Source organism: Eschrichtius robustus, chromosome 16 (assembly GCF_028021215.1).
Source record: "Eschrichtius robustus isolate mEscRob2 chromosome 16, mEscRob2.pri, whole genome shotgun sequence".
NCBI classification, from domain to species: Eukaryota; Metazoa; Chordata; class Mammalia; order Artiodactyla; family Eschrichtiidae; genus Eschrichtius; species Eschrichtius robustus.
In genome coordinates this window covers 72,512,177-72,536,790 of record NC_090839.1, presented here as the reverse complement: position 1 = coordinate 72,536,790, position 24,614 = coordinate 72,512,177, and the positions used below count along the sequence as shown (strand labels likewise).

The window sequence follows — 24,614 nt, the reverse complement described above, 5'->3', positions numbered from 1 at the left end:
AGTCTCATCCATAGCTCGGCTCTCCGCTAGGTGGCCTCGCTCCATTGCTCTGCGGTCTCTGGCTGCGCGTGCGCAGGCCGAGTGGCGGATGTAATTGATAGGGGTGATTGGCGCGCCCAGCCCGCGTGGGCCGGCTGACCGTGGGCAGACTGGATCCCGGGCACCCCGTACCTTCCCCAGGAGCCTCGGGGCCTAGGGCCAGGCGGGCTCCTCGTATCCGCAGGCCCGGGGCCAGCGACGGATGCTCTTTTTGTTGGCCGCCGGCCAGATGGAAGAGCCTCCTGGGAAGCCCCTCAGCTGTGAGGAGAAGGAAAAGGTGCCGGGGATGCGGGAAGGGTTGACTCAGAACTTTGAACCCCTTTCCCAGGATTTGAGGCATGTGTTTGTTTCCTCCACCGTCCGAGGGCGGCAGTGACCTCTCACCATCTTCTCTGGACTGAGGGGGCACAGGAAGTGAAAGTGTGGGAGATGGCGTTTGAAGAACAAAGTTTCTTTACAGCAGAAATGCAAAAGTACAAAATGTAAAACTGTAGATAAAGCTAAAGTCCGCTTTGACACCCTCCCCAGCCCACCTTGCACACTCTCAATCTTGGCTTCTCCCACCCCACCCCCTTAAGTAAATCTCTTAACAATCTGGACTTCAGACCTTTTTGTGCACCTGTGTGTGTGTGCGCGCGCGTGCGTGTGTTGAACGGGCGGTGGGGGTGTGGAGGGGTGCGGTTGTGTCCTTTAACCACCAAAAACTAATACATTTTTTTGGAAAGGTGAATGTTCGTAAAAGGTATGATCCGGATGGTTCTGCAACTTCCGTTTTCCTTCTCTGTGTTTAACATCCACATTAGTCCATGTTTACCTACTTTATTTTTAAAAGTTCTTTATAGTATCCTGCAGCGTGGAAGTGCCGCCTTTTCTTTACATATTACTCTGTCGAGAGCCTTTTAGGTTGTTTGCAGCTTTTCTTTCTACAACAGTGCTGCCCTGAATATCCTTACACATGCCACCTTGTACGTGGGCCGGCGAATGTTGTTAACTTGAATGCATCTTGTGCTGGCTCTTCCAAGCATCGTGCTGAAACTCTTCATTCACAATAACTCATCAGTCCTCTTATCCCATCCTGCCTTGCAGTGGGGGTGACAGAGGTCATTTACAAGTCAACAAGCTAATTCCCAGACGTTGATAAGAATGGTGATAAGTAGGAAGCTGTGAGAAGCAGTCTAGCATAGAGGTTAAGAGCACAGACTGCATAGGTGTGAATCATGCCGTTTATGAATTGTGTGATCTTGGACAAATTGCTTTCCCTGTGATCTTCCCAAAGCTAGCTCTTTCCTCCTTCCGGTCTGGGCTCAAATGGTAGTCCTCAGAAATGCCTTCCTCACCACTGTCTCTAAAGTAGTCCATTCTCCTGTAGCCCAGACACTCTCACATCACCCTGTTTGTCTGGGTATTGATTACCATGTGAAATCATCTTACCTGTTTATTTGTTTCCTTGTTTATTATCTGTACCCCTCACTATGTGTAAGCTGCCTAGGAGCAGGGGTCTTGACCACTGTGTATACCTAGCAGCTGGAACTATAACTGACACACGGTGGGTATCAGTTATTGTTCTAGGTGCTGGAGATACCTGGACCAATGACTGATTCATTAGTTGAATGACTGTCTGAGAATGACAGCCCCTGCTACCTTCAAGGATCTCACAGTGAGATGGGAGGAAACAGCGAAGTAAACAGACAATATGTGTAATAAGTACTGTGATAAAGCAAGCACAGAGGAGAGGTGGAATGCCTAACTTGGATTTGGAGAAGGACCTAGAAGTTTACCCCAGGGAAATAAAAATCTAAGCTGAGGCTTGAGGAATCAGTAGGAATTAGCAAAGTGAGTTGGGGAGGAAATGCTCCAGGTGATAGGAACAACTTATGCAGAGATGCTGAGATATTAGAGAGCTTGATGTTCTGTGAGAACTGAAAGTAGAATGAGTCAGGGCCGCTTCCTCCACTGCCTCTAGCTGAGAGACCTGCTGGGCGCTGCACGCTTGTGTCTGATAGGCACTGCATCCCTTCTCTCTGATGCCTCCTTTCCACCTGCTCAGTTTTGTTTGGTGTTTTTCTTCTTCCAGTTGAAGGAAAAATTAGCATTCTTGAAAAGGGAATACAGCAAGACACTGGCCCGCCTTCAGGTAAGTGAATCTTATCCTCTCAAATTGGTGTTGTGGTGCAAAGAATATAAAAACAGCTCTTTGTTTAATAAAGCTTTTAACCAAAATTTATTTCTTTTTTGTAAAATTGCTTCGTGAGCTGCTTTTGTTTTCTCTAGCGTGCCCAGAGAGCTGAGAAGTTTAAGAATTCCATTAAGAGAACAGTAGAAGGACAAGATTCCTCGCTCCAGCAGGAAGTTTCAACACAGCTAACCGACACAGGTAAAGCTAGCCCATTCACTTATACTTGCTTTATTATTCATTTCCCAGGTAAATTTGGCTGTGGTTCTTTCTCTCACAGTCAGAAGATAAGGAGTAGCAGTAGACTCTTTTTTTTTTTTTTTTTAATTTATTTATTTTTGGCTGTGTTGGGTCTTCGTTTCTGTGCGAGGGCTTTCTCTAGTTGCGGCAAGCGGGGGCCACTCTTCATCGCAGTGCGCGGGCCTCTCACTATTGCAGCTTCTCTTGTTGCGGAGCACAGGCTCCAGACGCGCAGGCTCAGTAATAGTGGCTCACGGGCCTAGTTGCTCCGTGGCATGTGGGATCTTCCCAGACCAGGGCTCGAACCCGTGTCCCCTGCATTGGCAGGCAGATTCTCAACCACTGCGCCACCAGGGAAGCCCCTAGACTCTTTAAAGTGTACAATTCAGTGGTTCTTTGTATATTCAAAAAGTTGTATAACCTAGTCACTATCTAATTACAGAACATTTTCACCACCCCTAAAAGAAACCCTGTGCCCATCCTACCCTTAACCCCTGGGCAACTATTAACCTACTTTTTGTCCCTGTGGATTTTCCTATTCTGGACATTGCATATAAATGGAACCATACAGTATGTGGCCTTTTGTGACTATCTTCTTTCACTTAGCATAAAGTTTTCAACTGTCATCCATCCATCTGTACATTCATCTAAGCATGCATCAGTACTTCATTCCTTTTTGCAGCTGAATAATATTCCGTTGTATAGATGTACCATAATTTGTATATCCATTTGTCAGTTAATGGACATTTGGGTTGTTGCTACTTTTTGGTTATTATGAATTTTGGCCATTATGCTGCTATGAACATTCATGTACAAGTGTTTATGTGGACATATATTTTCAGTTCTTTCAGGTATGTACCTAGGCGTGGAATTTCTAGGTCATACGATAATTCTATGTTTAACTTTTTTGAGGAACTGCCAAACTGTTTTCTACGGTGGCTGTACTGTTTTACATTCCCACCGCAATGCACAAGGGTTCCCGTCTCTCCACATCCTTGCTAATACTTGTAATTTTCTATTTTTAAAATTATAACCATTCTGGTAGATATGAAGTGGTATCTAATTGTGGTTTTGATTTGCATTTCCTAGTGACTAATGATGTTGAACATCTTTTTGTGTGCTTGTTGACCATTTGTATATCTTCTTCAGAGAAATATCTATTCAAGTCCTTGCCGATATTTTAATTAGGTATTTGTCTTTTTATTGGTGAGTTGTAAGGGTTCTTCATATATTCTAGCTATTAGACCCTTATCAGATAACATGATGTGTAAATATTTTCTCCCATTCTGTGAGCAATAAATTGTATTTCAGTTGGATTGCATATTTAGTTGCTCTTTTCCTCTCTTAACTTTTAGCAATTATATTTATTGCTTAAATATTGGAAAGATGATCTTTTAAAATTATTTATGTATGCACAAAGAAAAAAGTCTGGCTGGGAATATTTTAATAAAAAACAATAATCATTTCTTATGTTAGAAGTCAGGTAATTTATAATCATAAAATTGGAGGCTAATGAAGTAGAAAAGTGGTATGAGGGACTTCTCTGGTGGTCCAGTGGTTAAGACTCCACGCTTCCAATGCAAGGGGCACGGGTTCAATCCCCGGTCAGCAAACTGAGATACCAGATGCCGCGCAGTGCGGCAAAAAAAAAAGAAAAGAAAAGTGATATGAAAATTACTTGAGCCAAAAAAGATACACAAAGTAAAAAATTAGGTGAGATACGGGGGAAATGGGGAGATGTAGGTCAAAGGGTACAGAGTTGCAGTTATGCATAATAAATAAGTTCTGGAGATCTAACATACAGCATGGTGACAATAGTTAATAATACTGTATTGTAGGGACTCCCCTGGCGGTCCAATGGTTAAGACACCATGCTTCCACTGCAGCGGGTACAGGTTCGATCACTGGTCGGGGAACTAGGATCCTGCGTGCTGTGCGGCCCCCAAAAAAAAAAAAAAGGAATAATACTGTATTGTATACTTGAAATTTGCTAAGAGAGCTGACCTTAAGTGTTCTCATGACACGCAAAAAATTGTAACTATGGGAAATGATGGATATGTTAGCTTGATTGTAGCAACATTTCACAATATATACATATACCAAAACATCACATTAAATATGTACAATTTTTATTTGTCGGTTGTACTTCAGTGAAGCTGGAAGACAAAACTAAGAGAAAAGATGATTGCAATAAAGAATAGATAATCTTTCAGTTTAAAAATCATTCTTCCAGCACAATTCCGTTTTTGTTACATTTACTTAGTATTATTATAGTTCATCAGATCATTAAAAACTTGAGCTTTGATCTGTCTGAACGAAATACCATTGACTCTCTTTTAAATAAATGTTTTGTAGTATTTATATGTAATATTTAAAAATAAATATGGGGTAGTTTTTATGTCATTTTAAAAGGAAAATATTAACTATATAATTTTTTTCTCCTCAGAACCTAAAAATAAAGTATCTCCTTGTGACACGTTACAAATCAACACCCACGTCGATAAAGAAACTGGAGAAAAGACACCTATCACACTTGACCTTGAGCCTGAGTCCTTTAGCCCTGGACGAGTCCCAGCAGAAGGATCATGCACACAAAGATCAGATGATATCCAAGAACATTCTCCCTGCAGGGTCAGTGGCCCTGATGGTAAGAAACGGGAGAGTAAGCTGCTAGGGAGAAGAAGGAAACAGGAGAGAACATTTATTTCACAGGAGAGAGAGTCTTTCTTTGACGTTGATTCGCTCATACTCTCTGGAAAAAGACTAAAGGAACAGGAAAAAATCAATAGAGAAAATCCTAAGACACCTGTAACTGAGATAAGAACTTACCTGTCAAGTCCTAAGTTTGACATTCCGGATTCTCCAACTCCAGTTACAGGAAATAATGTAGGGAGTGTATTAATTCTACCAAACGCCAAACCACAGAGAGATGTTGATGCACTCTTAAGAGGAAATAATTTCCCCAGGGTGACTACTCTTCCTTTGCATGCTCCGTCAGTCAGCAGTAGTGGTCAGCACCTTGAGCATAAGCCTCCTAAAAGTAACTGTGAACTTACTACTCACAGTTTAAAAAACATTAGCCCTGCTTCGCCTGTAAACTTAGAGACACAAAAAGAAAAAATGACTGTCTTTACAGATAACCCAGAGGTAAACAGAAGTATAACTGCAAGTGGCCAGCCGCTTAGAAGTCCTAACTTGGAGGCAGATAATTCATGTTCTGTAAATGAACTCACCTACGATAACTTAGTGGCAAATGAAAACCAAAACTTAAAAGAACAAAATCACACAGAGATGTCTTTTAAATCTCCCAATAATGCTCTTGGTGGTAGAAATGAAAGTCCTCTGGAAAAAGAAGTTCTAAGTCAATCTAAGAGTCTTAGCCTAGAAGTACTTTCTCCTGCTTCTACAGAAAATCAAACACATTCTTGCACAGTGCTTGAAGGCCTTCTATTTCCTGCAGAATATTATGTTAGAACAACACGACGCATGTCAAATTGCCAGAGGAAAGTAGCACTGGAGGCTGTAATACAAAGTCATTTGGGTGTCAGAAAAAATGGGTTTAAAAATAAAAATAAGGAATCTGCTAAAAAGTTAAACGTTTCCAATGAAGAAACTAACCAAAGTGAAATTAAGATGTCAGACACATATGCAGAACAACCAAGTTCAAAAAGTCCTCAGAAACTTCTCTTGTTAACTGAAGTCAACTCTCCCGCTGGCCCCACTAAAGATGACTTTTCTAGGAAGGCGGTTACCCAGCCATCTGGTAGAAAACGCAAAGGAAGAAGAAAGTCAGCCTGCACCCCTCTGTTAGATCACCATGAACTACTTTTGCCAACTTCTGGCACATCAGGTGTTAATAGGTCCAAGGAAGAAGTTACCTTGCACAAAGATCGGAATGAAAAAGCAATTATTCATGGTAAGAAGAGAGAGAAAGGTAAATTGAGTTGTGGTTGATGGTGGTGGTAGCTAACACTATGTGCCTGGCACTTTCTAAATGTTGTACAGATACTAACTCACTGAATCATGACACCAACTGTACGTGAGGTAGAATCTGTTTTTATCCTCACTTTACAGATGAGGAAACTAAGGCAAGGAGATCAAAGTATCTTTAAAATGACAGAGTCAGAATTCACCCCTAGCTGGATGGTGCCAGAGTTCACAAATATGGTTGAAAAAGTTGACACTTAGAAGGAAACTATATTGGATATTTACCTAAAATTAGTGTTTATTCAGGTACCATACAATCTTTTATCCATGGGGAGAAGTAACTAATATAGGGAATGTTTTTGAAATCACATTAAATCTGTGTCAGAGTAAGAGTCCACTGACAAACTCTTAGGGATGATCGTCTAGCAAAATGCAATTGTTCTGAGCCACTTTTGGGGGTAAAATATCTAATACCTCAGTCTCTCTGAGGTCTGTAGGACACAGATTTTGAAGGATATCAAGTGACATGTTATAATTTAAACTTCTTTATTCATTTACTCAGGAGTTATATCTGATAAGCTGAGCACAAAATCTAGATCATTCACTCCAGTTCTGTGTGAGAGCTCAGCAACTTTCTGTAAAGGGCCAGATATGAAGTATGGTCTTTGTGCTGCATCACAGCTACATGAGTATAGTGTGAAAGTCACCATAGACAATATGTAAATGTGATCGTCTCAATAAAATTTTATTTACACAGCAGGCAGCCAGCTGCTCTATACCACTGGACGCAGGCTTTGGTCTGTGAGCTACAATTCATTAATTAATTTAAAAATAATCATGACTTTTGTATCATCATTTTTTAGGCCAACAAGAAAACAAAGGAATGGGAATATACTGCAATCTAATAATAAACTTGAAATGTTCTTTTGTATACTTTGAAATAATCTGTGATTTCAGTAACCTGCAGGTACATTAAAAATTTTTTTTTCTTGCGGTGACCTTCACATAACATAAAGTTAACCTTTTTAAGTGAACAATTCAGTGACATTTAGTACATTCGCAATGTTGTGTCACCATGACCCCTGTCTAGTTCCAAAACACTTTCATCACCCCAAAGGGAAACCCCATACCCATTAAGCAGTGTCTTCCCATTTCCTCTCGTCAGTCCCCGGCAACCACCAATCTGTATGCTATCTCTGTGGACTTACTTATTTGGGGTATCTCATATTAATGAAATTATACAATATGTGACGTTTTGTGTCTGGCTGCTTTTACTTAGCTAGTTTTTGAGATATACCCACATTGTAGCTTGTATCAGTTTATGGCTGAATAATATTCAATTGTATACATGAACCACAGCTTTCTTATCTGTTTATTAGGTGTTGGATGCAGCTACACTTTGAGTGATACAGAATTCCTGTCGCTTTAAGTCTAGTAAATTACTCTTTGCTTGAAAAGGGGACTAAGTTTTCTTCAGTGAGAAGGGCCAGCATTTTGTAGACTGTACTCTGGTAGCCTGTTGGAATCATAGTTCTGGATCAGAAGGGACTTTAGAGATTCTTAGTCCAGTTCCCGTAGGAGGGACAAAGGAAAATGATGTGAATTGACTTGCCCAAGGTAACACAGCGAATCAGTGGCAGAGCTGGGACTCGACCCCCGTCTCCCTTCTAGCTAGTGCTGTCAGCACCACATTGATTTTGCTCCTGCAGGAGGAGCTGCTAGTTAACCACTAACCTATGGCTGATTTTTGAACTGTTCACTGAGATTTCAGAGTCATGGGTGGGAAAAGTAATGAACTCTGCACTATATTGGAGTTTAGAATCTCACTCTTCGTTGGGAATTAATGTCTCTTGTTGGGTATTTGTTCTGTTGCTTTCTGTTTTAGAGAAGGAAGGTCATTGTCAAAAAGAGGACTCCCTTTCTTACAGTAATTACGTGTACTTATCTTTGGATGATGATGCTTTCAGTTCTTCATTTCATAAGAATGAAATGCTAAATTTAAAGCACCTGTCGCCTTTTCTCAAAATCACAGACTTTCAGTTACCTGATGAAGACTTTGGGCCTCTTAAGCTTGAAAAACTGAAGTCTTGCTCAGAAAAGCTGATGGAGCCTTTTGGATCAAAAACGTATGGAGAGGGACATCTTAAAGGGGGAAATTGTGTTGCTGTGGAGGAACTGAACCCTAAACAAATCACTATAGAAAAGGAGGATGGGAAAGAGGAACTGATCATCCTGCCAGGAAAGGCACACTCTAAAATGCCAAGCAAAAAAAGCCAGCCTCAGGAGAAGGGCCTTTCTTCATCCATTTTACTTTTCACTCCTGTAAATACTGTTGCATCTGATGATAATGACAGACCGACAGCAGACCTGTGCTCACCCGCTTTCCCCGTCTTAGGCTCTACTCCAGCTTTTGGCTCCCAAGCCCATGGAGAAAAGATGTCTGCAGAGGTTGTTGGACAAGCTTGCTCTACACCCCAGCTTTCTCACTTAAAAGCCACAGTCAGCCTTGCTAGTGATCATAAACAATTTTGGAGCAGCCCACCAAAATTAGATAGCAGCCTGCATGTGGCAGGAAGGGAAGGACAGCCTTCCTGTGACTGTGACTCTGGTCCCCAAGCAACACCTCTACCCGTCGAGTCATCAACCTACAAAGAAAATCAGCTCCGTGGAAACACGTGCCAGGAATCACGGAAACATTCCACTGAACAGGTACAGACTGCTTCCTTTGTGAAATTTTCTCTGAAGAAATGAAGTATCTTAGTGAATATGGACAGCGTGACCACCTTACACATCAGTTCCTCAGTGTTTAAAAATGTTTAAACATGTTTCTGTGATATGGCTTCACTATAAACATTAAGTTCATTCTGGGGAAATTAGGATTAATTAAAGAATATATATTTTTAAATATAAGGGATCCTATTCTCTTTGTTATCAATGAAGTTGTTGCATTTGGAACTTTGCCGCTGTTACCATAGAAAATAAAACATAGGAAATAGTTTGATGAGTGAGTGATGCAGGCAGATATCATACATAAAGTATAAATTAATTATGTGACTTTTGTTTCCACAGACTGAAATAGCAGACGTTCCTGCTTGTGATAGCTTAAACCCAGGCACTCTACAATTGGTTTCAAAGTTAAAGGTCAGAAGGCTGTTAACTTATGTCTTGTGACTTACATGTGAAAAATGTGATGAATTGATAGGAAAATGCAGAAGAATTTGATCATTAGAAAAACTTGATAGAATAGATTCAGAAAAACAGATTTAAATTCTTTGTTTTCCGCAATATTTACCTGTGAATATATTTTGAGATCTTCTGAAGAAGTTTATATGTCAAGCTATTGCCAAGAACAACTTAACTCTCCATATCTAAATTTTAAATCAGGTATTTTGACAGAGAGAGGGGGGGTCATTCATGACTCTCCTACCCAAATGATGTAGTATTTCTAGAAGAATCACTTATGGTGATTTGTAAGAAAATGGGTAGCAGTTCTAGGTTATGACATAGTGAATGGTTAATTTTCATATGCTATGTGTTATATATGGTTCTGAGAAATATAAATTATAATATTCTGTTAATGATATTTTGGTAAATCCTGAGAAGTGGATTAGACCCCTGTCCTGCTTAACTTTTTATACTTGAAGTAGGATGGTGTAGAGCAGGGTTTTTCAATCTCAGTACTGTTGACATTTGGGGCTGGATAATTCTTTCTTGTAGGGGACTGGCCTGTGTATTGTATGGTATTTAGCAACAGCCCTGGTCTCTACCAGTAACACCCCCTTCCCAGTACTGATGACCAACAGTGTCTCCAGATATTGCTAACTGTCCCCCAGGGGAGGGTTGCAAAATTGCCTCTAGTTGAGAACAACTGGTGTAGAAGAAAGAGCTTTAAATCCACATAAACTATTTCTGCAGATCACTGGCTGTGTGACGTGGGACAAATCATTTAGCCTCTGATCCCCAGATTCCTTTTCTATAAAAGACACATAATAATACCTATGTTGTTTCAAAGCTATTCATAAATCAATTTTAATAACTTAGTTTCTTAAAGGAATCAACCATTTCATTCATATTTTCAAATTTGTAGGTAAAAAGTTATTTATTATTCTTATAGCTTTTTGGTCTGTGTATATGCAGTTAAGCCTCTCTCTTCTCACTCCCCATTTCTATATAAAAGTATTTTTTTCCTATATCAGACTTAAGAGGTTTGTCCATCCTATAGGTCTTCCAAAAAAACTGGTTTTTGGTTGTGTTGATTGTTAAATGAGTTCTTTGATTTCCTATTTCATTTTTTTTTTCTATTTTTATCCTTAGTAATTCCTTCCTTCTGTTTATCATTGTGCTTATTTCATTGTTCTTTTACTAACTTCTTGAGCTGCTTGCTTACTTTATAAATACCTTTATAATTATAGGTTTTTGGGTTTTTTTTGTTTCGGGGGGTTGGGATATACTGCTTTGGCCACCACATTCTGCATGTTCGTTTAGAAATAATATGTTGTTTCAGTTTTATTCCCTCTTCAACCCATGGGTGCTTCATCAGAATGTTTCATTTCCAAAGGTTCTTATGGGACTAACGTTCCAGTTAGTTCTTATGGTCTATTTTTTTGTGGTTAAATCTGAATCTTTTCCAGTCTGGAGCTACATGTTTTTAAATCTATCATTGTAAGTGTGTATGGACAATTATTGTAGTTACCTAAGACCCACAAAGCTCTTTCTTTTGACCTGCATAAAATTTTAATTACATTTAGTTGGTATTTCATCTAATCCTTGTAATCCATTACTTTTCATATTTATTCTTTTTATTAAACAGCCCCCAAGGATCCCTTTAACGTAACTGTTGTTGCCATTCTGTGTCAGAATCCTTCAGGTTCCTGTTCTGTGGATGTGAGTGCCATGTGGTGGGAAATAGCTGGTTTCAAAGAGCGGTGTATCATAACTGCTTGTGAATACGTAGTTTCTCTTTGGAAACCTCTGGATACTTGGCAGTGGGAAAAAATTTATTCCTGGCACTTCGCAGAGGTAAGTCAGAATATTATAACTGAAAGAGATCTTTCCAATCATTTGCATGGTAATATAGATGTGCAGCTTACCAAAAATATGGGATCTATGACTATGCAAGACAGAGCAGAGAGATGCGGTTTATCCCCAACATTTTATTATGAAAATATTCGAGCATACAGAAAAGTGGTGCAGGGGGCACCCATATACCCAGCATCTAGTCTCTACAATTAACATTGTGCTTTATTTGCTTTATCATGTTTATCCAGAGATGGATTTTTACCTTAGACCTGCTGGAGGAGCTTGGAATTTCATATCTATTCTGACTTCTAAACTTGCTGATACCCCTGTTCCTTACCTCTCACCAAAATGTTATTTCTGCTTTTTTTCTGTATATACTTTCTTCTGTCCTTGTCTACCTTCGTACATATCTTACATGGTTGCAATCTTGGTGTGCCTAAAATTTTTAAGCCTGCCTTTTCTTACCGTATAAACATGTTTCCTGGTTGCTACATATTCTTCATACTTACTTATTTGTTTATTTTGAATTTTATTTTTCCAGCTTTATTGAGGTATAGTTGACAAATAAAATTGTAATATATTTAAAGCGTACATTTGTGATGTACACATGTGATGATTTGATATACGTACACACTGTGAAACGTTTCCCATAATCAAGTTAATCGACTCATTCATCACCTCACAGTTTCCTTTTTTTCTTCTTGGTGAGAATGCTTAAGATCTACTACTGTCTTGGCAAATTTCATTCTTGTTCTCCAGTATACCCCCAGCTTCTAGCACTGTGCTTTGCAGAGTGTTGCTCAATAAATATTTGTTCAGTGAATAAACTTACTTTAAATGGCTACATATTGTTCCATTCATCCACATGCCAGAATTTATTTAATTATTCTCCCATTGCTAGAGCATAGATTGTGTTAAATAAATGCCACAATAAACACTATTATGCACATAGCTTATTTGGATTTAAGCTTATAAAAATAGGGTGTTTGCTGAACATTTTCACATTTGTTCAAATATTGGAAACTATCCTGGTATAATGACACTAGAAAGGAATGTGACAAATTTTGGAAAATTTAGATTAATTAAAGATGAAACAACCAAATATAATTTTGGCTGCTTTGTTTTATTTAGGTCCCAGTATTACAGATAGTTCTAGTGCCTGATGTTTGTAATCTTGTGTGTGTGGCTTTGGGAAATTTGGAAATCAGAGAAATCAGGTATGTAATTCTCAAGGAGTATTTTTTTCTTTCCCTTGATTTTTCTCAGCTTGTTTTGAGCACAAGTTATAACCTAGTCTTGAGTCTTGAAAGAATCTAAATTAAGTCTAAAGAGAGATTTGTTAAAAGACAAACAAACAAACAAAACTATCAATGACATCCCTGACTAAAGTTTCCTTATAAAGTTTGAACCTAGTTCTTTAATATTAAAGACTTATTCCTGACTTCTCCGCATTTTTCCTTATATTTGGTTTAGGGCACTACTTTGTTCTCCTGATGGCAAAAGTGAAAAGCAAGTGCTCCTGAGTTCTGGAAATATAAAAGCTGTGCTTGGCCTGACAAAGAGGAGGCTAGTCAGTAGCAGTGGGACCCTTTGTGATCAACAAGTAGAAATCATGACGTTTGCAGAAGATGGAGGGTAAGAAAAGCATTGGTTGATTTTAACTATTAGATCAAGAATGATTTTATCACAGGGTTTCAGAGAAAGTTGAATCAGTAGCATCTTGTTTTCTCTGCTGTATGTGTAGTATAGCAGGTTCTGCCTCAATACTGGGCTATAACATAGAAGCAGTTTAGGGAGGTGGAGCCAGACATGGCAGGGAAGAAGGCAGTGGAGCAGAGAGGCTCAGCAAGTGTAGTTTGTTCTTCAGTCTCCCTTGACGTCTCTGTGTGTCCTTTAAGTATTACAGATACCTCAAGATCCTATACCCTTTTCTGGTTTCACAAACTCGGTTTCCATTGCTTCAGGTACCATCTGGATGCTGGCTACTTGCAAACATATATTTCTAACTCTGAGCTCTTTCTCAACCTCTAGACCTGCGTGCCTATTTATTAGACATCTCGTGGATACCTCAAATTCAACATGCTAAAAATGGAACTCATAGCATCCTCTATGTCTGTCATACACTCATTACACTTTATTGTGATTTTTTTAAAATTTATTTATTTTATTTATTTATTTTTGGCTGTGTTGGGTCTTCGTTGCTGTGCGTGGGCTTTCTCTAGTGGCGGCGAGCGGGGGCTACCCTTCGTTGCGGTGCGCGGGCTTCTCATTGCTGTGGCTTCTCTTGTTGCAGAGCACGGGCTCTAGGCGCGCGGGCTTCAGTAGTTGTGGCTCACAGGCTCAGTAGTTGTGGCTTGCAGGCTCTAGAGCGCAGGCTCAGTAGTTGTGGCACACGGGTTTAGTTGCTCCATGGCATGTGGGATCTTCCCGGACCAGGGCTCGAACCCGTGTCCCCTTCATTGGCAGGCGGATTCTTAACCACTGCGCCGCCAGGGAAGCCCTATTGTGATTATTTATCTGTCTTTCCTAATGACGGAGGGCATGGACCTTGTTTGTCTTATTTAATCCACGACCTGTTGCAGTAAAATAGGCAAGAGATAAATAATTGTTTGCTTAAATTAGGAAAGCATTAGTGGAAATGGGGAGAAACAGATGGATTTGAGAGAGATGAGATGATAAAGTCATTAGGACTTGGTGATTGAGTAAATAGAGAGGAAGGACACAAGGATAAAGTCCATGTTTCTGGGTTGCTCACCTGGGTGGGTGGTGGAACGGTTAGTTGAGATAGCAATGCAGAAAGAAACACAAGGTTTAAAGAGAGAGCTGGTGAGTTTAATTTTGGATATGATGAATTTGAGGTGCTTGCAATATATCCAAGTAGGTAATATGAAAGTAATAAATGTTCATTGTAGAAAGTTTAGAATACATGTGTTTTCTGTTTGAAATTTTTTTTCTGGCATTAGGTTAGTGTTTATTATGCATAGTTCAATAATATGTAGAAGAGCTGCTTAGAAACTGCTTTGGTGGAAAGTGCTGATTTTTAATACTGTTTTTAATGCAGAAGCAAAGAAAAACAGTTTTTGATGCACCCTGAAGAGACTATACTAACTTTTGCTGAGGTTCAAGGGATGCAGGAAGCTCTGCTTGGTACCACTGTAATGAACAACATTGTTATTTGGTAAGCTTTCCCTCGAGGGCCTCAGTTTCCTCATCTGTAATATAAGGATTTACCTCTAATTTCACAGGGTTATTAAGATTAAATAAGAGACTCTGTAAATATGATTGTGTTTTTGTTTGTTTACTATCAAATGCTATATACTTGTCTTAACAAGATTAATTCAGACAGTCCAAGCAGACAATTTTAAAATAAATGAAATTTTTTTTTTGTTGACAAAAATCTACTGCTGGGAGTTCACTGGTGGCTTAGTGATTAGGATTTGGCGCTTTCACTGCAGAGACCCGGGTTTGATCCCTGGTCGGGGAACCATCCCACATGCCTCACCGCACGGCCAAAATACAAAAAAAAAAAAAAAAAAAAAGTATTGCTTCCAGTTAATGGCTGAGTACCTTTCTCAGACTAATTCTCCTACTTAAAATACCTATGAACTCTGCACAAAATATAAAAATCAACTATCTGAAAGCACTAGAGAGCAAGAAAAAAAGAAATATGTTGGAGGAAGTTCAATACTTAGAAGAAGGAAATGTCACTGGGCGAGTTTCCTGTTCAGCGGGCAGGCCCCAGTCTGCACACTCAGTTATTAAAAGCCTGATAGAAAATGTTCTGTCCTGCTGGCTTAAAGGACCGAAGGATAGAAATCAAGGTAACTACAGCAGCTAGAAAACAAGGAAGAAAAATCCCAAAAAGTAGAGAGCCAGAGAAGGAGCCCTAAACTCTGGTTCTCTACCTAAATATCTGGCTGACCTTTAAACTGCATGTATGCAGGACAGACTTGAAGCAGCCCAGGTAAAGCAAAAAGAACTGAACTGGGTTTTCGGCATTTGGAATTTGAGTTTAGCCAATTTCACTGTTTACTAGGGGGAAAAAATCAATATTCTTCAGAGGAACCTAACAGAATGCAGAGTTTATGTAATGTGTCATTCATAATGTCTAGAATACTATCCAAAATTACTGGATGTATAAAACATGATTACAGGATTCAAATTAACACACTTGTGATAGGGAAACTGAAGTCGAAGAGTCCCCAGCCACCTCTCTTTCCTGACTATGGGAGAGAACCACACCCGGCCACAGACACTTGTAAGGTTAATTTGTAGTAGGAGAATAGGTTGATTTTTTTTTTTTTCTCAGAAGCCTTCTCCATTAACTATTCCCTTGGGGCCAGAATGGGTCTTGGTGAGAGAAAGTTAAGATGTTAGTGTCACTGCTACCTGCCTGTTTGGCATTTTCCAGTCCTAACCCTCTAGGAATAAACTAGAAAAGCATGACCCCTGAGAGAAACTTTGTCCCCTCCCCACCAGGGAGCCTCTGGAATTTGACCATGACCTAATCTGCCAGAAGACCTTGTTTTCAGATGTCCTGCCGTCTTCGAGGTGCAGGTTTCCACTTGAGGCACTTTCCTCAGGGTTTCCACACATACGTCTTGTTTGAGGACAGCGTTCTTAATAAAACTTGTCTTTTCTATTCTTTCTGCTATTTCTGTAACCTGGACTTTCATTGTTCGGCTCCTATACTATTCATATAATCTAGTAATTGGTCTCCGTGCCATCAATCAATACTCAACCTCCAGATCATCTTTTATACTATTGCTTTATAAACACCCATCCTCCCAGTCCTGCTACCTCCCGCCGCCAAAAACAAAACCTTCAGTGGGGGCCCATTTTGCTTTCTGCAGCTTTCATTTATGCTTATGAAATGCTTATGCTTCATTACAAAAATTCCTCGCCACCTGTTCCCTATTCCTTCACTCCCTTTTTTCATTCCATCCTTCAGTTCCCCCCTTCTAATAATAATAGCCTTTGGCATTTCATAGATAAGGGATCCCAATGGAATTTGAGGCTAGGAAGGGACCTCTATACTTAATGTCTAAGTATCAGTTTAAATTCTAAGTTTAAGGTTGCCTTAAGTTGCCTTAAGTTCTGTTGTAGCACCTCAACCCTCATTGATGTTTTCCTCTCTGAGTTCATATTGCCCTTATTTTTTTTTTTTTAATAAATTTATTTATTTATTTATTTATTTATTTTTGGCTGTGTTGGGTCTTCGTTTCTGTGCAAGGGCTTTCTCCAGTTGCGGTGAGCGGGGGCCACTCTTCATCGCGGTGCGCGGGCCTCTCACTGTCGCGGCCTCTCTTGTTGCAGAGCACAGGCTCCAGACGTGCAGGCTCAGTAGTTGTGGCTCACGGGCTTAGTTGCTCCGTGGCATGTGGGATCTTCCCAGACCAGGGCTCGAACCCGTGTCCTCTGCATTGGCAGGCAGATTCTCAACCACTGCGCCACCAGGGAAGCCCTATTGCCCTTATTTTTAACTTAGTATATACTACCTTGTATTATGAAAGTCCTTGAAGATAGGTACTGTATCTTATATCTATTCTCAGTGTCTGTCTTAGCTCCTTGCTTAGAGTAGTTACTCATAGATGTCTATCAAAAGCTATCATTTACCTTTTGGGCTCTGTATCACTTTACATTTACATATAGTAGTTGTTCACCTTCCCTGTTGACCTCCTGATTTGTTAGATGTCTAAAGTGATTCATATTATAATCAAGGTTCAGTGGTCCTTTTTGAAACTATTGCTGAAGGTCTAAATATTTAATCTTAATCGAACTATATTAACCGAGCACCCATCTTTCAATTATTTACTAGGTATTTGAGTCTCTACTTATGTACCATTCTCTGTGGGAGATGCAGATATGAATCAGATATGAATTCTGGTCCCAAGGCCCCTAAAATCTAGTAGGGAAATAAGATTGCTTTGCAATTCAAAGTATATAATTCCTTTACAATTTACATAAGGTCAGAGTGATACAGATTTAAACAAAGTGCTTTGGGATTTGGGGAAAGCGCAATTACTAAGTACAGAACTTGTACTAACCTCTGTAAGGGATAAACCATTCTGGTGTTCTCTATATGAGGAACACCTTGCATAAGTACATGAGAACTTAGTTTTCTTTCTTCAGTTTTTATACACAGTACCTGGTGCATAGAAACTTCAAAAGTATTTGTTGAATGAATATATTATACCCTATTACAGTATATATTAAATTAAAAATGAGGCCTATGGATAGTACTATAGGGAATTGGAGGAGAGGAGATTTCTGTGGACTGGTGCAGACTGGGAGAAGTGATGGAGTCTAAATGGAGCTCATACAGCTGGGAGGGGATGGGACATAATCTAGGCCTTAAGGAATAGATGGGCATTGTCAATACAGGGATGAGAATTAGTCAGTAATGGGGAGTGCGTTGGAAAGGATAGCTTGAACAAGGATATAGAGCCAGGAATATGCACAATATTTTGTCCAGACAATTAGAAGATTTCAAGTAAGGGAGCAGTGAGTAATATAGTGTTGCAGCACTGGATTCCTGAGGGTTATAAGTACCATGAAAAAGAATCCGGACTTTATCTTGTGGCTAATGGGGAGCCAATTGAAAGTTTCTCACCAGTAGAGTCACATGGTAGAACAGTTAATCAATGTCACAAATCCTCAATAAAGCTAAGGAGTGGTTCCAACAAACTTTATTTTTTTCTTCTTTGTATTCACCCTCTCCTGTCTTCCTTTTTCCATTTTTTATCCCATCTCAGTCCATTTTCTCTCCATTATCTTGGTCTAGCCACATTATCTTTTCTCTCCATTATCTTGGTCCAGCTCTAGTATAAACATATATTGTATAGTATAAACATATAAACATATAGACGTAATTATAAGTCTATTTTAGGTGTAGTCTCTCCCCTAACCAAATTTGGTTTCCTGACCATTGTCTTCCATGGAAAATATAGGCATAACAAGAAGAGTGATAAAATCACAATAATAGAGCTATGCCATGTGCCTAATTTCAATACAAGTAAAATGAGATAATGGAAAACTTTTCTCATGGAATGTGAAAAGATTTATCCCTCGTGGCATAGCAGATTCGATCTAAAGCTAAACTATTAAATTACACTGTTGGCCAAGTTAAACTATAGTTTTATTTTTAGCTAAATTGGTGGCTAAACAAAACAAAGGTGCTGTGTCCCTTAGTTTTTCCCTTGGTCACCTCCTAAAGGATTCTGTGATAAATAAGAGAACATTATGTGAAAACCAGTTTGCTGGAAGAATATTATGACTTATTTATTTTTGGTGTCCAAGGAATTTAAAAACTGGTCAACTCCTGAAAAAGATGCACATTGGTGATTCCTACCAAGCTTCAGTCTGTCACAAAGCTTATTCTGAAATGGTAAGTAATGATCTGCCGGGACCACTTTGTGTGTTACTATTGGCCTCTCTGAGTGAGAGCAATAACTTAGTAAGTAGTAATTACCTGACCCTTCCTGGTGCCTATTTTTTTTCAAAATTGGATAGCAGTGTTTGTTCTTTCTTAGAATTTATCAGTGAAAATAAGTGATGGCACAATATGACTGGGTAAAATTTCTGGCTGTATGACTTAAGGGCAAACCTTGATTTCCAGCTGTGAATTTGTACCTAGAAATAGTATGCCTATTATCAGACTTGGCTCCCAACCACATTGCCATAAATGATTTATGATGTGAATGAATGCCCTTAGGAAGGATGATTAAATGGTCCTAGACATGTTTTTCTCTGAGGCTTTAGGATTCTCATATAGAACCCAACACAGCTTCACACAGCTTCTTAGCCATTGCGTTAATAGACTTGGCTTACAGTCCAGTGTTAACATCTGAACAGGGTGAAGGTATTTGTCCAGGAGTCAGGGGTAACTGCCTGAGTATCCACTGTTGAGCCACAAGCAGAGGCAAAAGCAGCCAGCTCAGCGCTGTGTGCAGACTGACCGGCCCAGCCGCAGTGGCAGCTCTGTGAGCGTCAGCACCCAGAAGCTCTGAACACAAAGGATATTGTGTCTTTCCCTAGCCTAGCAGCATCTGTGGAAATGAACTCAAAAGTTGTGTGATCTTAGGGACTTCCCTAGAGGCCCATTGGTTAAAACTCCACGCTTCCACTGCAGTGGGTGTGAGTTCAATCCCTGGTCAGGGAACTAAGATCCCGTATGCCACCAAGAAAATGTTGTGTGATCTTAGATAATCTATCACATTATCTTGGGGCTAACTTTTTTCATCTTAAAATAATAGGGTTGAATTTATTTCTGGAATGATTAAATATACCTACTAGGCATTTAAATAATTTTACATTTTTGTTTTTACAACATTAATACCTATTTGATATTAAAACATGTAACACAGAAATGTATAAGATAGGAAGTAAAATTTCTCCATGAAGCCTACCTCCAGAAATAACAGTTAATAGTTCAGTACAGGAATCAGCAAACGTTTTCTGTAAAGTGCCCAGATGGTAAATATTTTCAGCTTTGCAGGCCACGTGGTCTCTGTTGCAGCTACTCTACTCTGCCACTACAGCCCCAAGTCAGCAGAGGTAATACGTAAACAAATCGTGTGGCTACGTTCCAATAAAACTTTTTGGACAATAAAACTTTCTGAGACTTGGATTTCATATAATTTTCATGTGGTACAAAATGTTCTTCCTTTTTTTTCCAGCCATTTCAAAATGCAGAAACCATTCTTAGCTCATGAGCCATGCAAAGATAGGCATTGAGCCAGATTTGACCTGTAGGCCACGGTTTGCCAACCCCTAGTTAAGTGTATAGCATGTAACATTTTTTGACTCTTGGTTGTTTTTTAATTATAAAGGTAATTCATTCTCATTATAAGAATTCAGTCATTCTATTGATAGAAATGGATGAATTAGAAATGAATGTTATTAATCCTAAGATGGCCCTATAATTAATTTTCCCTATTTTACCCCCCAAAATAACTACTTTCAACGTACAACGTACATATATATGTATATATACATGTATGTGTGACATTTTCACACACGATAATGTTATTATTAGAACATGTAATTTTAAAGCCAGGAGAGGTCTGTAACACATTTTCCCGCAGAAACAACTATAGGTGATGGTGTCTTTTTTTGGTCATTTTTACTCTATAAATAAATAGGCTACTGCAAACTGGCCTGAAAATGCAGTCACCACTTAAAAGATTGTTTTTATGAGAAAATGTGTTACGAATTTTCAAAAACCAACTTACAGATGAACATTTCTCGTCTGAGGACTCCCTCCATGTGTTTATATGCCCTTTTTTCTTATGCCAGCATTTTCCCAAAGAGATGGCATGAGATGTTAGCAGGCTGTAAAGTGGAGGAAGCTGATAAGTCAGCTAGTCATGCCTGCAAAGACTGGCTGTAAAGTCACAGGGAGCCCTCTGCTGGAGAAGCCAGAAGTCCAGCTCAGTGATACCCTCAACAGTTCTGCCTGGAAAAGAGTGAGCCAGGGATTAAATCCTGGAAATTTAAGAGCCTGTTGACCATTCCTGTAATTCTTTAGTTTTGTCTCTGCCAGTGCTTTCTTTTTCCCCACATACTCTGGATGATTTACTTGGTTATTCATTTTTCTCCTAAATCAGGGGCTCCTGTTTGTTGTTCTGAGTCACCCTTGTGCCAAAGAGAGCAAGTTGTTGGGAAGCCCTGTGTTTCAGCTGATTGTGATTAACCCAAAGACGACCCTGAGTGTGGGTGTGATGCTCTACTGCCTTCCTCAAGGGCAGGCTGGAAGGCAAGTGTGTTATTGCCATTTAATGAGTATGACATTTTAAGAAGCATTTGTGCAAATACAGAAACCAGATATTTTTTTGTCACTGACATGAATGGAAACATGAAATACTACAGATCATGGTAAAGAATGTTAAGAAGTGGGATGAAGTATGAAGTTTAGTAGATCTGAGTCAAACCTCAGATTCCCTACATCCTATGATCCCCACTAGTATGGCACTGGATAGGTATTTTATGTGTTTTCAAGCCCTGTTTTTTCCCATACCAAAAAACAGGGCTTCAAATACAAAGTAATTAATATTTTACAAATACAAAGTAATTAATATTCTCTATTTCAAATACAAAGTAATTAATATTCTCTATAAAAAACTTACTATAATTTATGTTCTTTTCATGAAACCTAAATTAAGGAAGTTTTAAATGTACAAAGATATCTTTACTTTGAAATCTTGACTGAACCTTCATCATGGAGGCAGTTGATATTTATCTTTTGATAAATATTTATCTGTTGACTGATGAGAAGATCTATTTACCAATGCCATAGTTATTGTCATCCCAACAGTTTTCTGAGCTATGTAAAGCTCTGAAGTAGTGCTGGTATTAGGCGAACCGAGCAACATCTGAAGGTATCATTTATAAAGACTGCCATTATTAATGTTTGAAAATAGACCTGGTAAATCAGGACCACAAAGGTTAGCTTTAGTAACTCACAAGGTTAAGGAACCTTGATAGTTACAATGTATATTTCTGTGTTTCTTTGGATCTTGTGCAAAGCTTGCAAGATGATGGCATGTTCTAAATGTCTCTCTCTCTATGTACTTAGCCAGCTGTGGCATTTCTGCAAATGCTCTTAGCTCAACAAGAACCTCAGAACTCTCATCTGCCATATATGCTTGCATAACACTTGTTTTCTTGGATATAAAGAGAGTACAATAGTCATTGGCCTAGAAATTGAGGATACAGATAACTACCTGGTCAAGCATTTCCTTTGTCACTTTTCAAACCCATTTGTTTAGTAAATCTTGAAAGCCTATTTGGTGCCAATCCTGTAGGAAGCACTACTATTTCCAATCTCATGGAAGTTAGAAGAGAAACCTAGTGAGTTCGAGTTTTTGAGCACAAGCCACCTGTTCTCCTTGCTTGGCCTTTGCAGTAAACCTTTCTCTGTTCAAAAAAGAAACAACTAGTGACTGCTCTTCAGTGCACACAATGGCATGAGGCTTGCACTTTTGGGGAGCACAAAGGATGGAAAGGCACCTTAATTGGCAGTGGAGGGTTGGGGAGAGACTGTCAAGGAAAACTTGATGGATTTTCAAAAGAAGAGCTAGGAATCAGCTATACAAAGGTGGGTGCGAGCCAGAGATAAAATATATCATTCAGTTCACTCACAGTATTCACTGAGGGCTGAGTGTACCAGGCTCTGTGCAAGGTGCTGGTGATATGGCAGTAAGGAATAACCATTAATTTTTATTAAGCACTTCCTGTGTGTTAGGTACTGTGCTAAGCTTTTTTTTTTTTTTTTATAAATTTATTTATTTATTTGTTTGTTTGTTTGTTTATGGCTGCGTTGGGTCTTCGTTGCTGTGCGCAGGCTTTCCCTAGTTGCGGCAAGCGGGGGCTACTCTTCTTTGTGGTGTGTGGGCTTCTCATTGCTGTGGCCTCTCTTGTTGTGGAGCACCAGCACTAGGCATGCGGGCTCTAGAGCGCAGGCTCAGTAGTTGTGGCACACGGGCTTAGTTGCTCCGTGGCATGTGGAATCTTCCCCGAGCAGGGCTCGAACCTGTGTCCCCTGTGTTGGCAGGCAGATTCTTAACCACTGTGCCACCAGGGAAGTCCATAAGCTTTTTATGTCAACTGTTTCATTAAACTTCACAACAATCCTATGAAGTAGGTACTCATATCATCATATCCCTGTTTTACTGATGAAGTTAAATGACTTGCCAGGGTTGCACATCTCTTACTTTGTTAGAATTCAAACCCCAGTAGCTGACTGCAGAGCCCTGTCTTAAAAAGACAACCAGATTTGTTTTACGATGTTTACATTTTTGTGGGACCAAACATGGAAATAGGAGAATCTCCCACAGTGAGGAGTGCTGTGAAGATAAACAGAGGTGCTGCGATAGAGAGGGAGCAGAGTGTACGTGTGTGTGCGCTCTCAGATCTCTGAGTAGGTATGACCTTTCTACGGAGGCGACAGGCCTGAATGATGACCAGAACCCAGCCAGGCTAAGCTCTGGGGTTAGAGCTGCCAAGGAGAGGGAAGAGCAAGAGCGAAGACAATAAGGTGAGACGGAGCTCAGCTGGTTTGAAGAGTGGGAGGCAGGCCCCTGTGAGCTGGTGTGCAGGGGATACAGAGGTGCATCAGAGAGACAGGCAGGGTCTCTAGTCATTATGGCCAGCAGTCCTGGATTGCAAACACAGGCATTCCTATTTCCAGGTAATTTGGTTCTTCCTGAGAGCATGGTTTGGGCCTATTTTTTTTCATGTTTTTTTTCTGTTTGTCTGTTTTTTGATATGTGATCTGAATTGTCTTTTCTCTGCTTACTGTTAGGTTCCTGGAAGGTGACGTGAAAGATCATTTTGCAGCAGCGGTATTAACTTCTGGAACCATTGCCATTTGGGACTTACTCCTAGGTCATTGCACTGCTCTCCTTCCACCTATCTCTGACCAGAACTGGTCTTTTGTTAAATGGTCAGGTGCAGATTCTCATTTGCTGGCTGGACAAAAAGATGGAAATATATTTGTATACCGCTACTACTAAGTTAGGGTAAGGTTGAAACACCGTGTTCTGGATATTTTTGGCCTCTTAGTACTTTTTGGAGTTGTTACTATAAAGGAGACTATTTGAAAGTCATTTAAAATAATTACCTGTATTCATTCAGGCAGACTTTTTACTCCGTTGGTAGGGGCCCTACTAATCTTGAATGTTCATTTATACTTACTTGGGAGAAACGGATTTTAGGTTGATTTTTGTAATTCCTCACATTTGCGCATTTGCTTTTAAAGGTGTATCTACATAAAGCTTCAAATGTTAATAAATATTTATTTTGATACATCCTGTTTGGCATATTTTTTCCTATCCTGTAAAGATCATTTTCAGAAACAAGAACTAATTATTTTACAACTAGAATATTTAGTCAATGATGCTTCCATAGTAAAAGTAAATTTCAGTTAACTCAGTATACTAATACGCAATTACTTTTTATGCTACTTACAATACTTTATTTTCACATATCTACCTATTTAAACGCTAATTTAGAAATGCTGTTGTGCTTTTTCATTCTCACGTGCACCCTTGATAGCAGTGCCTGCATTTTCACTAGAGTCACTTAGAGTCAACAACACAGCTGTACTGAGTACATCATCTTCACCTTTGCCTAAGTGGTTTGAGAGACGGCAATTTTTAAAGTCCTAATCTGGTGGTATCATTGGAAACTTCATCCCAATCTACAAGTATTTATT

General features: G+C 39.5%; 1 protein-coding gene across 4 annotated transcripts; it reads left to right on the top strand.

The window, feature by feature from the left end:
* The first annotated feature begins 102 nt into the window (after positions 1–102).
* On the top strand, positions 103–24,157 carry PALB2 (partner and localizer of BRCA2). 4 transcript variants are annotated; one of them, XM_068566192.1, is made up of 13 exons: positions 103–316; positions 2,114–2,173; positions 2,311–2,413; positions 4,899–5,099; positions 8,412–9,088; positions 9,449–9,520; positions 11,237–11,398; positions 12,530–12,615; positions 12,872–13,033; positions 14,460–14,576; positions 18,698–18,785; positions 21,007–21,155; positions 23,703–24,157. In XM_068566192.1, exons 1-13 carry the CDS (start codon positions 242–244, stop codon positions 23,911–23,913), a joined length of 2,163 nt encoding a protein of 720 aa, XP_068422293.1. In that variant the 5' UTR covers positions 103–241; the 3' UTR covers positions 23,914–24,157. The 4 variants fall into 4 exon arrangements, with proteins under 4 accessions (XP_068422293.1, XP_068422292.1, XP_068422291.1 ...); XM_068566191.1 differs by having other exon boundaries at positions 8,265–9,088; XM_068566190.1 differs by having other exon boundaries at positions 4,899–6,368.
* The last annotated feature ends 457 nt before the right edge of the window (positions 24,158–24,614 follow it).